We start from the raw sequence: 14,910 nt of genomic DNA, 5'->3' as shown, positions 1-14,910 counted from the left end.
CAAAGTTGCACAATTATTTAAGTGATTTGTGGTGTGAATAAACTATGCCAGTGCTGTGTATATACCCGGATTATGTTTCAGTTACTTAGTCATGGAGATGTATAGAACGGAAACAGACCCTTCAGTCCAATTCGTCCATGCTGACTAGATACCCCAACCAATCTAGTCCTACCTTAGTGTGTGTCTTTGTATATTGATTCCATGGACCTCCTGATTATCTGGAATTTTTGATCATTCGGCACACTTCTGGTCCCATTGGTGCTGGTTAATATGTTTGCTGTATCACGTTGTGATTTTAAAGATTTGTTCACAACCTGTGGGTATTGGTGGCCTTACTTGCCCACCCTTAATTGCCTAGTTAAGAATCAAGCACCTTACCATTGGACTGGAAATACATGTTCTTTAGACCAAATAAGGGCGGAATATTTCCTTTCTTAAAGGACATTTGTGAACCAGTTTGGTTTGTTTTTAATAACAATCAATAGTGGTTATGAGGTTGCCAGTTCTTTTCTCCATATTTTTTATTTGAATTCAAATTTCACCATGTGCCATATTAGGATTTAAACCAATTAACCCCAGAATATTGTCTGTCTGGGTTCAGGATTAACAGTCCAGTGACATTACCACTGCCTCCCCGCTGTGTCTGTGCCTTGTCCTTTTGAGACAATTTGTATCTTTTCTAGATAAATGTCTCTTATTATATTTCTCTTTCAGGAAACCCAGTGCAGCAAATAGGATTGAGTGTCCCAGTCATAATAATCAAGCAAGAGGAGTCTTGTCAGTGCCAGTGTGCCTGCCGTGATTCAGCGAAAGAAAAAGCATCCAACAGCAAGGAAAATCCATCGTCGGAAGCTGGTTCTTCCCAAAAGCCCCCTGATCAGGAGCAGACACTGCTGTCATCTCAGACTTTCCCTTCTAATGCTGATGAAAGCAGTCAGGCCATACAACAGCCTTTGCAGACAGACCCTCCAACAGACTTGAACAATATGGATATGTCTGCATTTCTTTCTCTCGAGAGTCCTGGGACCCCTTCAAATCTGTGTGGTATAGAGGCGAATGACATTTAGGCACTGCTGCAAAAGGTGAAGAAAAAAGATAGACTTGAACAGCTTCTCCAAGTAAAGTTGCTTACATGGCTGTTTCTCTGGATTAATTTTCAAAGAAATTTCCATCTTTTACTAATGCAGGGTTTTAAAAAGAAGTCCCTGTTACACAAGTGCCGTTTATACTAAGCATTTTGTTATTAAGTAAATCCAGAAATGCTTTGTTTAAACTGAGAAAGAGAATGCTTTGATTCCACGTTCAGTTCAGAGTCAAAGCTTGCAACACTTGGAAGGTTCAGTTGGACCTGGATTGTGTCTGATGTCTCAGCAAGCAAGAGGGAGAGGGGATGCTGAGATCAGGGTTTATTGCACAAAATAAATGGCAAGCATCTGTCTTGGGTGCAAGGGCATCCTATCATTGTTCAGTGAATTGAGCAGTAGGCTGGATTGAGGATTTTCCTGAGTTAGCTGCACTGTCTCTGGGCAAATTGCAGGCCAATTGGGTTTGAATTATTTCACTGGTTTAAAATCTGGGACCTACTCTTTCTTGGCCTGCAGAAAATGCTGATCAGTGTTCTGATGGGAAGAGTAAAATGAAAAGAATTACGGTGGAGCATCCGATTTGTCATCAAAGGATTTTTATAGCCTTTATGTAGCTCATTTTGAGCCCCTGGTGACCAAATGCAGAACTGCAGCACGAATGCATTGAGAAAGATCTACATTAAGCCTTGGATCTGAATATTTTTACATAATCAGGTATTAGTAAGTTTGCAATTAACTTCTAACCCTTAACTGTAGTAATCCTACTTCAGATGATATAAATTTAAGGAAAGATTCTGGTCACTTTAGTCCTTGTGTTTATTTCCTGGATTATTACTATTAGTGAAAATCTCAATCCTGTTTAGGATGGGTCATGTCACTGACCTATGTTGCAAAGTACTGAGAGACTTACTGCACTTCAGTAAGTTTGTGATGTAATGTGCTGCAATGCTGTCTCTAAGAGGTGGATGTGGATCCTGTCCAGGGTAATGGAATGATCTGCTAATAATGTTGAAATGTCTCCATCTAATTCCTGAAGAATGAAATGACAAAATGAAACCTCACTCATTTGAGCACTGTTTGGCCCAAATCTCTATTGAAGAAGGCTTTGGGGTTGCTGGCTTGGGAAATGGTAAGATTGTGCTGGTACGGGAAGGAACGCTGCTATGAGCTTAACTTGATGTGTTTAGGGTTCTCTTACTCGAGCTTTCAACTGTATTTATTTAAGTGATGCTAAAGAGGAAGGAAACATTTTTCTCCACATCTTATTCATTCTCCAGGCATGTATCATCTTAATTTAGAAATCAGAGTGGGCTCTTTTGTAGTAGCAAAACCATTCCACTGAGAAAAAAATCTAAAACCCCTTGTTCCATAATTAGAACAAATCTGAATCACTGGGCCAAAATTCTGGATGTCCCACTGTTTCTCACTGTTTCCCAATGTTTCCAGCACTTAATTGAGAGTTTATCAGATGATTTAATATATTGGGTGATTTAGCATTCTTTGCACATTTACTGCTGTGGTACATTAATGCAGTGTGGCTCAGAAATGCAAGCATATTAAATAATCAACTGCTTCCAGATTAACACTAGTCAACTGTGTAAAGTTGCTAGTTATGCAGAATCCACATGTAAACTGCAGATGAATGTACAGTGGAGCCGTTTAGGTTATAAATGTGGGAGTTGAATATATAGGAATATTGTGAGAATTATTTGAGCGTTATGAGCCATGAATTTGACGGCCACTTGTAAATGTTTACTAAAACCCATAGGTCTAGATTTTAATAGTTCATTACAACATGTATTGAATTTATTAATACTGGGCATATTTGTCACAATCTGTTTTAGCATCATTCTGCTTCTGTTTTCCATCGCAAAGCCATTGTCAAATTGCAGTCAGAGGATTTCTGAATAAAACTGATGCTGATGTATCTTCAGTAGCATGAATAATGCTGCTGAGGCCACAATGTTTAACAAGTAATTCTACAAATTGGTTTTGTTTAACGCCACTTCATATTTCCTCACCTGTATTTATCAAGCTTTTAATTAAACAGTGGAGGTCTGTACAAAATAAGTTTAGATTTCAAAACACTTTGGCTTAACCTACTGAAGTATGATGTAAATAAACTCCGGGTAGTTAGTTAATGTATTTTTTTTTCAAACTCCAGTGCTACAATTGATTCACCCCAAATCAGTGAGGTTGAAATAAGTGTGGGCAGTCTTGAGAGGTGTAAGCCACCAAAACACTCTTTTTTTTTTCTGTAATAACCAAAGTGCAGCAGGTCTGGCAGTATCTGTGGAGAGAGAAATAGAGTTAACATTTTAAATTCAAAATGACTTTTCAAAATTGAGCTATTTCTAATGTTCTACAATGAGATTCTCATTCAGAAAGACCATAATTACTAAAACTGGAAGTGCAGACATCATTGCTCAATTGGGGTGCTTTCCAAATGTCTGCCGTAAAGCACCTAAGGGTTGAAAGTGGATTCCCTCTGCATGTACACTTGCTGTGATAGAACAAAAAACTGTGGATGCTGGACATCTGAAACAAAAATGGAAATGCAGACAGTTCTGAGGGAGAGTCACTGAATGTAAAAGTTAACTCTTGCTTTCTAATGATGCTGTCAGACCTGCTGTGTTTTGCTAGCAATTTTTTATTATTGTCCATGCTGTACATCACCTGAGAATATTCAGTGCTGATAATTAATGCCATAGCTTGTCACAGTTTGCTAATAATCTGTAAATAGAAGGATGGGATTGAAATTGTGATTTGAGAAGAGGGAGAAAGGTTGTTTTTGGTGCATTTTCTTTCAGGAATGGGAAAGTAGATGAAGTAATGCAGCATCCCATCAATTGGCAGTAAAAAGAAAGGTGTAAATATTGGATGTCTGACTTGAAAGTGAGATTTGGAGGAGCTGGTGTTAGACTGGGGTGGGCAAAGTTTAAAAATCTCAACATCAAGTTATAGTTCAACAGGCTAACATTTGTGCTTCCAAATAAACCTGTTGGACTATCACCTGGTGATGTGTGATTTTTAACTTTGAAAGCGAGGTAAGTCAAACTGAAATTGGAGGATCAGTTTTGTAATGTCAGTATTGGTAATAGTAGTATTATCATAACACTACTCAGGTTTCCACTTGATGAAGGATAGTGGATTAAATATTCAGAACCAGTGTCAAGTGTTTGTTTCATGGTACAAGTGGTATTACGGAACTACTGTTGGTCACCTCTTCAATGTATTTAGTTGCCTAAAAACATTTGTCCACCCAGTAACTCCAAGCTGTCTTTATGCTGGATTTGCAATGTTAATAAGACTGAAGTGAAAATTCAAAATTGAGTGAACTCTAATTTGGAGAAATTTTAACCAGTTGGTTAAATTTATTTCTTTCATGGTAAATCTATGTGCAATAGGAGCAATTTTTTTTCCCAATTTTACTGACAATTTTCGTATAAAATCTTTGGTTTTATAGTTGAAATATAAAAATATATTTGGAATATTTGCTTAATAATGTAATAAACATTGGAAAATCTGAAGTTTTATTTAAGTTTCCTATTTGGTTCCTACTCAACTGTAGGTAAATTTATAGCAAAACGTTGCTGTAATTTATCAAGCTTCAGATTCAGTCTTGGCGTTTGTGCTTAAAATATCCTCCTTGAATTGCAATCTGAATTAAGTTCATTGAAAATTCCATTCCTAATGAAACTCAGCAGTAACTGTCCTGGAAGAAGGTTTCATTTGTTGCTTAATAGCTGGAATCTAAATTAACATCAAGTTTGAGGCAAAATATGGTAATATTCCCAAGAATATAACTATTCCAAGCAAAATAAGGGCAAATTACTAAGGTATTAAATTCCTTGTAGGTGTAGAAGCGACATATGATATAGGAGAGACCCACAACTAAATGAATGAACTGCATGTAAAGAGCTCAGTGCAGCCTGGGTATTTGATTATAAGTAAATTATGAGCTGTGCTTCACCTGCAACCATAATATCCTGCAGTCTGAAGGGAAACTTGCATCAGCAATGCAGATAGTGACTGGTACAAAAATTGGGCCAGAAAGGTAAGTTACCATGGAGGATTTACAAACTTAATCTAATCATGGAATTCAGATGATGGTAGCAAACAACCTGAGTTTTGATTCCTTTGAAATCCCTTACTTAGAATAAGTCCGCATCAGTTGTTAGCTGCTCATGTAATAAAAGTGCAAACAAATATTTAATACACTGCTAATAGCTAATGTTGATGACAAGCTTTTACACTGCTGTTTCTTAATCTCAACCTTCTGAGGTGGGAATTGACTGTTCATGGCATATTTTCAATGTTTGTAAGGAAAACAAAAATCAAGAGGCATGTATTGGATTGGTTGGGAGAAAAGGCCATGAATGTGTAACTGATTTAGCTACATCCTTAATTAATTTTTTTTTGCAATATACTTCAATTTTGTTCGACCGACCTCGCTATCTTGCTTATGCCAAGTGACAAACTGAATTGGATTTTGTTGATGCTTTTTATAATCTGTCTGTGCTAAATGCATCGTTTTGTGGCTGCTCTGATCACCTTCATGCAACATACTTTTCATGTGGCTCCTGTCTACTGTACTAAACTTCTCATCAGTTTTGGATAAAGGAAAAAATCAAATGTTAAAATGGAAACCCAAACCCCTTATGAACAAGCCCAGTTCTCTGGATTTCTAACTTTAAATTTCTGCAAGCATTTACATTTAGCTGATGCCTTTCTTTGGATTGTTTCATCTCTGATACTGCCTGACCAGACAGCAGTGCAATGCTTTGGAAATAATGACTATGTATCTGGTTGTTTTAAGGTTTAGAATCTTGTGGTTAGGGCACCATCTAACTACTTGATTATTCTAAATCTAAAAGAACAGCTACTCATGTTAGGAATAATTGCACAGTTACACAGCAAAGAATTGTCATTCAGTCCTTACAGACAACGTGCTTACAGACCTATGAATTCTGTTCTGGATTTGTTAACTTTGTACCTCTTAAGATAATAAAAATTATGATCTTACCTTTTTGTTACAGGGCAGCAAGTAAGAATTTCTAACAAAGACTTTTTGTTGTAGTCCTCATTCTGAATCAATTAAACTTGCATGAGAAGATAGTGTTATGCTAATAGTCGTTTGCTGGTTAAGTTGATTTTCATTGCCATCTGTTGGAAGAGATCCATGTCTATACGAACACTAGTTTTGAAGGTAATAGAGGACAATGTTTGCACTTGCAGCTCTATTTCTCGTCTCATTACTGACATTGTGGTTAGCATTTTTTTTCTGTACAATTTACAATATGTAGAGGACTGAGGGTGTTTTTTATGTTACCCTTGAATTTCCCTTAACCCACATCAAATTTCTTAAAGCAGCAGTCCTTTATAACTTAATTCCATCTACAGCTGAACGCATGCCTTAAACTTTTCCTGTGATGTTCTTTTCAATTTTATATCTTTTAAGACCATTATGATTCCACAGGTCAGTGGTCTTCCAGTAACTCTCCAAAACTGACCTTTTCTGTACTCCTCTTCAGTCTAGCAAATCTCTACTCTGACCTCTGCCAGGGCTACTGTAAATGGTGCACCTGGGTTTTGTTCGAGAGTAATTTCTGCCAACTATCTTTTACACCATTATTTCAATGATACAATGTCTGATCTGATGTCTTTCGGATTCCTTCGGAAAGCAAAGCTTAAATTGACTTTTTTCTGTGCTGAAATCAGACTAATATCCCACATAAAACCACAAGATTCCAGTGTTGAACCAAGGTTGTTGAATGATGTGTGGGCAAAGATAGTGAACTTTTTATTTATTTTTCATATGTTGCCATCCAGAGTTTGACAGTTATCCAGTTTATTATGACACAAATTAAGGCAGGAACGATTTTTTAAATTGGCTTGGTTTTTGGTCAGGCCTTTACCTGTGACTCAGGTGGATAGAAGTATAAATGAGATAACTTGCATGAATTTAAGTATCTGATTTCTGTGTATGAGACAGCTCTGGTCTCAAATGAATATACTGCACACTCCTTGATTTGAAAAGTGAGGTGTGCTTGGAATAGCTTCCCTTTTTAAATGACTGGAATATGCAAGACTTGGATAATCAGAAATTCACATTATATAGGACTATTCAGGGTTTACTGCAATGTAATGCATTGTATGCTGCACAGGTAATGAGCTTTTGAATTCAGGTCACCAGAGTCTCCAGCATTTTTTATAAAACAAGAGTAAACGGGTGAAGGGTTTGTATATATAAGAAAAAAACTGGTATTCTAAATTTTATTTAAAACCTTTACAAAACATTGACAATCTTTCTGTAATTTTTGTCGGTTGGTAATTTCATAGGTCAGAATATTTGGTTAAGTGTGGTAAGTTGATCTGATTTGACTTTTTCGGACCTTTGCACCTACACGTTCATTAAAGTTAACTTAATGGAACACTGGTGTTCGCATGATTTATAGCTGAATTGTTGGATGGCACTTTGAATCCGATACGCACCAGATAACTGTAATGGCGTTTATACTAGTTGAATATCTTAACCCTCAAACCAATTAATATCTTTGGCAAAATTTGTACACATTTCATTGAAAACTGAACATTAACGGTACAGGAACGCTTTCAGCCTATTATTTGCCTGCCCAGAAATAAATGCATTATTATGTAAATGTCAGTGCTTCTTTGCCTGTTTGCTAAGGGTAGCAAGATGATTCAGACGAATTGATGTTTATCTTTTATTGCATATGCCATGTGTAGACATGACAACAATGTAAGTCAGTTCCTTGGGCTTGATTAAAACAAGATTGCAGCAATAGATCTTGTTGGAAACTATACCCAATATTAAGTGTGTGCCTGTCATTAATTTAAATGTGGTTCACAATTTTAATGTTAGAATAAGCTTCCAATATGACCTCTGATTTGAAGTTCAAGTCATAGGTTTTAAGTGCTTCGACACTTTTTGAGAGCTAGGAGCTTCTTTCTGTGTTAGTGTGTGCTGACTGTAACGTAGTGATTTTCAAGTTGACTGTCGTGTACCACCTGTCTGGCTGAAGAAAGATGATTGAGATAAAAGGTCAATACAAGTTTAACTTTTATTTCACATAGATAATGAACTATAATTAATTTCGTATTTAAACTTCAAATTTTTTAAAGTGCAGGTGCAGTGTTTTCCTTGTTTTAAACTAAAATGAAACTCAGTCCCAAGATAAATGGTAGCCTGCCTTGAAGTGTTTTGGTTTCAACTTAAAAATAAGAATTGAATAAGCAGTTGCATGCTTAGATAAGTATATTGCCTTTTCCCTGTTAAAGCAGCAAAAATAACACAACCTTCCTTGAGAATCTGACATGTTGAACTGGAAGTCCGTTTCAGTCACTTGAAATAGTGTGACGTCAAAAAATGCAGAATGACCCTTTTGCACCTATTAAACTCAAGTTTAAAAAAATATTTTAACAAAATAGGTGTTAACTTAGTTATGAACTTGGTGATCACAAATCGAAAGAGGATGAAGTTATTGAGAAATTTCAGTCTCTACAGCCAAAGTAGGTACATCTGTAACGTAACATACCACCTTCTGTTCTGACAATTGCAGCTATCCGAGCTGTCTTTGAATATCTGAAGGAAGGTGCACTATATGTGAAGTGATAAATTCTGCAAGTTTAAATGTGGCTCCTCCTGTTGCAGCCCCATAGATTGTTGGCCAATACTACTTCACATCCGTATCATAATTTTGTTTTGCGATTATAACTGGTTTTGTATTTTCATGCACCTTAGTGGAACATGTTATTCTTCTTGTAACCTGCACTGAAATTGTGATTATTGTTGAATATGCTATGTTGCTATGTGCAGAAAATTTCCTGACTTCTAGTGTAGTTTGGGCCACTGTCGGGTCTGTATCACTGATTTTTTTTTTTGCTTTTCAAAAAGTTTGAATCTCCCCAGTTCAGCCAATATAAATTCACTGACCAAAAATGGCATGTTGAGTTCACTCATCTTGATTTACCAAGCAACGTTTTTGAAATGGACACCTTGTGCAATGGCAGCATGCTTTATTGAGTTTATAATTAAGCTGCACAAGAGCTTTCTCCATTACAGTAGAGCAGGGATAGGCAGCTGTTGTGAACATTTGTGTAAAATGTGGTTCAGAACAGAATGCCTTCCCCCCCCCCCCTCCACTTTCTCCAGATAATTCTGTGCCAAACCCTTTGTTAAATGTGATTAGTATGGAATCATGCTAAAAAATCTTCCCATCCACCTGTTTGCTGATTGCGGTAGTGTCCTTCCTTCCCAAAGGAAAAGCTTTGGCTGCCTACTTTCGAAACCTTAAACGTATCGCAAGGTGTTAAGGGCTTGTTGTTTTGATGCACATTGAAACATATGATTCTGCAGTGTTCAGTTGGGTAAGGGGGGAGAGAAAATTAATGAGAGCTTTATCAGAGGTTTTAGCCATGCCATTTTGGTTGAATCTCTCAAATAGGAAAACTGTTAGGGTACTTGTCTTTCTTTTGTTTATCCCTTTGTAATAAAGCACTTTAGGTTAATTATCTGCAATTGTGTTCTGTTGCACTCTTTACTGAGAGAAGTATTTTGTTTTTGTTGCAAAAATGTTGTAAGTATATTTTGCTTTAATTGTAATTGTTACTTTTGAAAACGTATGGGTGTATGAAAAGTAAAGTGTATGTCCATGTCAGAGCGTAAATACCAGCGTGAGTGAGCACGAGTACTTTGGGAAGCTCTGATTACTTCCTTGGAAAGTACTAGTTCTTTTCATGTGGCTGGATCTTGTAGTCATTTTGTACACTTTGTTAGTGGCACTTTGCTTTTTTTTAGGCTCTATGCAAACTGGGGAGTCAGACCACTTGTATAACCATTTAACTGGATATGTGATGCTGAAGCAATTTTTTGTTTAGGAATATATCTATAACTATAAATTATGCATAGTGAGCTCATTTGAAGTCCATTTTAAATCAATTGCACATGCCAACTGGTGAGTTCATAATTATATCATAACCTGCACTGGCAAACTAACAGTAAATTTGAAGTAAAACTTTTATGTACTGATCTTCAGGTAGATTTATTACTGAACAGATTTATACTTTGGAGAGCAACTCTTCCAAGCCCCCAGTACGGTATAAGGCTGAGCATACACATATGGATGTGTCCACGGTTTCTCTTGCTGACTTAAAGTTATATTTTCTGACTAATGGGAATGCTCCACATTTATTTGGATTTGTTTTTATTGCTCTGACATAATGTGGAAAGATTTGGCCGTGATGTATGTAGCATTGGGGTACTTTTTATACCACATCACCAGGATTCATTGAATCTTAAAGTGGTCTTAGGAATTGTTTAAATTGGCTTCATGGGTGAGTACCAACATCAGTGACAATTTTGAAAATTGAACCATTATACAGAAGTAATAAAGCTTTTATTTTTGGTAATACGTCATTTTGTCCCTGCTGTCTTGGCAAGAGACGACTGACTTTGTGACTTTTCCCTCCCTGATCTCTGCTTAAACAGTAGTGCAGCTACCTCGACCACCTGGGAAGTGGTTTCTCTGCTGCGGTAAGATTGTTTTTCTAATGTATTATTTTTCATACTTGCCCATTTTTCTTTGTTGTTTTATAAGTGGCATAAGCTGCTTTGATGCAGTGGGTGAGCCCATCACTACCATAGGAACTATGTGGATGTGGGCACCCGTATGTACTTAGACTTAAATTCTATTCTAATGCTGTGCAGTTTAGTCATCTTTTGAAGCAAGAGTAAATGTTTATTAGGGATAGACAATAATCACTGGTCTCACTCGCAACTTATTTAACCTGAAGATTTGATTTTTTTAAAAAATAGTATCGAGTGCTTAACCTTGATCCTTTGAGTGGTTGAATCTTAAAGTACAATGATCTATATGGTGATAGTAAAATATAAGCCCTTTGCTACATACCTTGTAACGTCTATCCTGCACACTAGATGTGACTTATTTGTCCAGTCATTTGTTGATCCAGCACAATGCATGTTTGGATTGTTGCATCTTGATTATATACATCTTCAGAGCTGAACACATCACCAATGTTAACTGTAGTGTGGGAAGGAAAAATAATTCTCTACTGACTTTTCTGTAATGTTCAGGTCTTACGTAATGAAGCCAAGGTTGGGATAGGGATATTGGAGATCAAACACTGCAGCGTGCACTGTATTAATGGATATATTGAAATGCATAACTATTACAGGATTGTCTTCATTCCTGAATGCTAATATGAAAGAGAAAAATTACAGTTGCTTCCAAAGGAAGAGAATGTCTCCAAAGCCCAAAGAGTGAGGAATAACAATGGATTTGTATTTTTGAAGAATGTAAATGTGGGGAAAAAAAGTGCTGTTTGCTGAATTGCTTGTTTTTGTATAAAATTAATATTGTACTTCAGTTTGAAATATCTGCTAATGTGGAAAATTAACCTTTTTGAAAACTGAGCAATATGATGCATAAGAGCCTAATTAATAAATACTGACTTATTATGAACTGGATGTGTTGTTTTTGATTTAGATTAGTATTCTCCTCTTCCTTGATCACTCCAAAACAGTTTTATTTGTTATTAATTAACTCCGTAAACACTAGTGATTGGATATGTTTATGGTTGAATGTTAGTTTTCCATCTCAACAATTATCAGCAAGGACAAATTGAGGTGTCCTCATTACAGTTTAATTGTATTCTACATACCAGCACATGAAAGATAATACAAAAGTTTCATGCGGTTCTGAGGAATGATGGGGAATTGTGCCCATTGGAGGTATTAAAAAGGAACAGCTCGGGAAGATCCAATATTCTTCTAACTCACATCAACAGGCAACAAATCACCCTGATCCTCAAAGTTCATTGTCTGGGTGACAGGTTTGCAATGCAGAGTGATGCCAACAGTGCAGGTTCGGTTCCTGCACCGGAGGTCACCATGAAGGTCTTGCCTTTTCAAACTCTTCCCTCACCTGAGGTGGGGTAACCTTCAGATTAAACCACCATTTAGTCAATCTTAAATGAGTAGCCTGGTTGTCCTCTGAGACTATAATGACTTGATCTTTACCCCATCATGACTGGCCTTTGTAGCTATGCTTGTAGGAAAGAAGTCAAAGATATTTACATTTTGATGGCTTTCATTTTGCCAGAAGGATGAATTGGGTTCAGGATATGAATAATTCATTCCTACTTAACCATATACATGACCACATCACATTAAACCTTTAATGTGCTGCTATTAGTGTTCTTTAGACAGCTTTAGATATCTGAAAACTCCAGTCAACCCAATCATGTCAGTTTGGACTTCACCTGAGCCACTGATACAAATATTGTTCTTTTTCATTAGAATCACTAACTGTCGACTGATGATTTTTTTTTGCATCGTGCTCAATTCTTCAAATGGTCAAAGCAGACTTTGAAAGATAAGCAAGATTGCAAGTTTGCACTTGTGTAACTGATTAATTCAGACACTGACTGGGCAGCAAGATAAGTAACACAGTGGGTCTCCATGGAAAACTGGAGATATGAGACAAAACTTGGTCTTTATTGGAGGATAGTGATAAGTCAAAATGCCCTGGAGTTTGCATACATACACAAGACCTCCATAGTGGAGTTAAGGTTGCTCCATATGTATCATGGCCAAGGAGAGCAAAACTAGTGTCAAATGTGAATTTGTCACTGGGAGTGCCATGAAATTAAAAATGAGCAGAAGACCTGGAAAGAATAAGAGCGGATTGTGTTCCGCATTAAATAAAAACAGCTGCAATAAATTGGTGACTTGGCCAACATCTCCGTTAGTGTATTGGTGCAATATGAAATGTTTCTACTCTTAATAATTGTTCAGTTGTACACTACTTTAGCATTGCTGAATAAAATTGACATGCTGTTTTTTTTAATTTCAAAAATATACTTTATTCATAAAATAATTTAATCTGTACAGTTGGTCATGCCATACACATGTAAACAGTTACAGAGATCAGAATTTATCATTTTTATATACAGGTCTGTACATTTATCAATCATACGTCCATATATTTAGCTGAGGCGTCAGCAGAGCCCAAATGATTGCATGGGCCCCCTGTTCTTAGGCAGGCAGATGTTACACAGTGGTCTTTCCCCACCGCGCCTTGGCGGCACCTGCCCCAAGCTTCAGCACGTCCTTCAACACGTAGTCCTGGACCTTGGAATATGCCAGTCTGCAACACTCAGTCGGGGTCAACTCCTTCAGTTGGAAGATCAACAGGTTTCAGGCCGCCCAGCGAGCGTCCTTCACCGAGTTGATGATCCTCCAGGCACAGTTGATGTTCGTCTCGGTGTGCGTCCCGGGGAACGGACCGTACAGCACGGAATCCCACGTCACGGCACTGCTCGGGACGAGCCTCGACAAACACCACTACATTCCTCTCCAGACTACTTCTGCGTAGGCACATTCTAGAAGGAGATGAGTGACAGTCTTGTTTCCCCCCCCCCCCCACAGCCGCTTTGAGGGCAGCATGCGGTGCGGCTGAGAGTCCGGGCGTGCAGAAAGGATCTCACAGGCAGAGCCCTTCTCACCACCAGCCAAGCCATGTCTTGGTGCTTGTTGGAAAGTTCTGGCGATGAGACATTCTGCCAAATGGCTTTGACAGTCTGCTCCGGGAACCATTCGATAGGATCCGCCCTCCTTTTCCCGAAGGGTCTCAAGGACACTACGTGCTGACCACTTCCTGATGGACTTGTGGTCAAAGGTGTTTTTCTTCATAAACTTCTCCATGAAGGATAGGTGATACGGAACGGTCCAACTACTCTGAGCGTTCCGCAGCAGCGAGGCCAGGCCCATCCTCCGGGGACAGGTAGAACCTCAGTACGTAGTGACACTTGGTGTTTGCGTACTGGGGATCCACGCACAGCTTGATGCAGCCACACACAAAGGTGGCCATCAGGGTGAGGTGGCATTGGGTGTGTTTTTTACCCCGTTACCCAGATCTTTATACATCGAGTCCCTTCGGACCTGGTCCACCTTTGATCTCCATATAAATTGGAAGATGGCCCGGGTGACTGCAGCGGCACAGGTTCTGGGAATAGGCCAGACCTGTGCCAGGTATAACAGCAATGACAGTGCCTCACACTTGATGACCAAATTTTTTCCAGCGATGGAGGGCGACCGTAGCTTCCATCTGCCCAGTTTCTGCCTCACCTTGCTGATACGCTCCTCCCAAGACTTGACATTATTGCGCCATCTTCTTCCTTCAGGCTGCTGAGCACGGAGCTCTCTTTGTGCACCTTCTGGAAGAAGAAACGTGAGCACGTCTCGTCCTGCTCCACCGAGCGGACCCTGGACCGGAAGATTATCCTGGAGGCCTCCGAAGCAAAGAGCGAGGCTTGCTGGCCCTTCACCTCCTTGAGATCCTCTGTGACATTGACCCCCATCGTCTGCAACAGGAGCAGATTCTGCATATTTTCCTGGAGCTGGGACAGTTTTCCCCGCCTCTCTCTCTCTCGCCTCCTGAACACCTTTGAGGATGAAGAACCTCTTAATGTTCCCTTTTACTGTTTCCCACCAGTCCGCTGGGGACTCAAAGAGGGGCTTCACGGTTCTCCAACTTGCGTAGTCCCTCTTGAGCTCCTCAATGTTTCCCGGGGTCAACAGCTTTGTGTTCAGCTTCCACGTTCCCTTACCAGCCTGCTGCTTGTCCTGTAGGTGACAGTCGGCCAGCAGGAGGCAGTGGTCAGAGAAGAGCACCGGCTTGATGTCGGTGGATCTGACTGAGAGCGTTCGGCTTTTCAGCTTGCACTCTTCAGGACAGGGTCTCCAGAATGCCAGATCTCTGGCAGTGACAATTTATACTCC

General features: G+C 38.8%; 1 protein-coding gene across 1 annotated transcript in view; it reads left to right on the top strand.

The window, feature by feature from the left end:
• mtf1 (metal-regulatory transcription factor 1) overlaps positions 1–11,590 on the top strand; it is a 74,300-nt gene extending 62,710 nt beyond the window's left edge. Inside the window, exon 11 of the mRNA XM_072548555.1 lies at positions 715–11,590. Coding sequence (XP_072404656.1) covers positions 715–1,067 — 353 coding nt within the window. The 3' untranslated portion in view covers positions 1,068–11,590. The remainder of the gene's footprint in view (positions 1–714) is intronic.
• The last annotated feature ends 3,320 nt before the right edge of the window (positions 11,591–14,910 follow it).

Source organism: Chiloscyllium punctatum, chromosome 27 (assembly GCF_047496795.1).
Source record: "Chiloscyllium punctatum isolate Juve2018m chromosome 27, sChiPun1.3, whole genome shotgun sequence".
Taxonomy (NCBI): Eukaryota; Metazoa; Chordata; class Chondrichthyes; order Orectolobiformes; family Hemiscylliidae; genus Chiloscyllium; species Chiloscyllium punctatum.
This window is presented reverse-complemented; position numbering and strand designations above follow the sequence as displayed.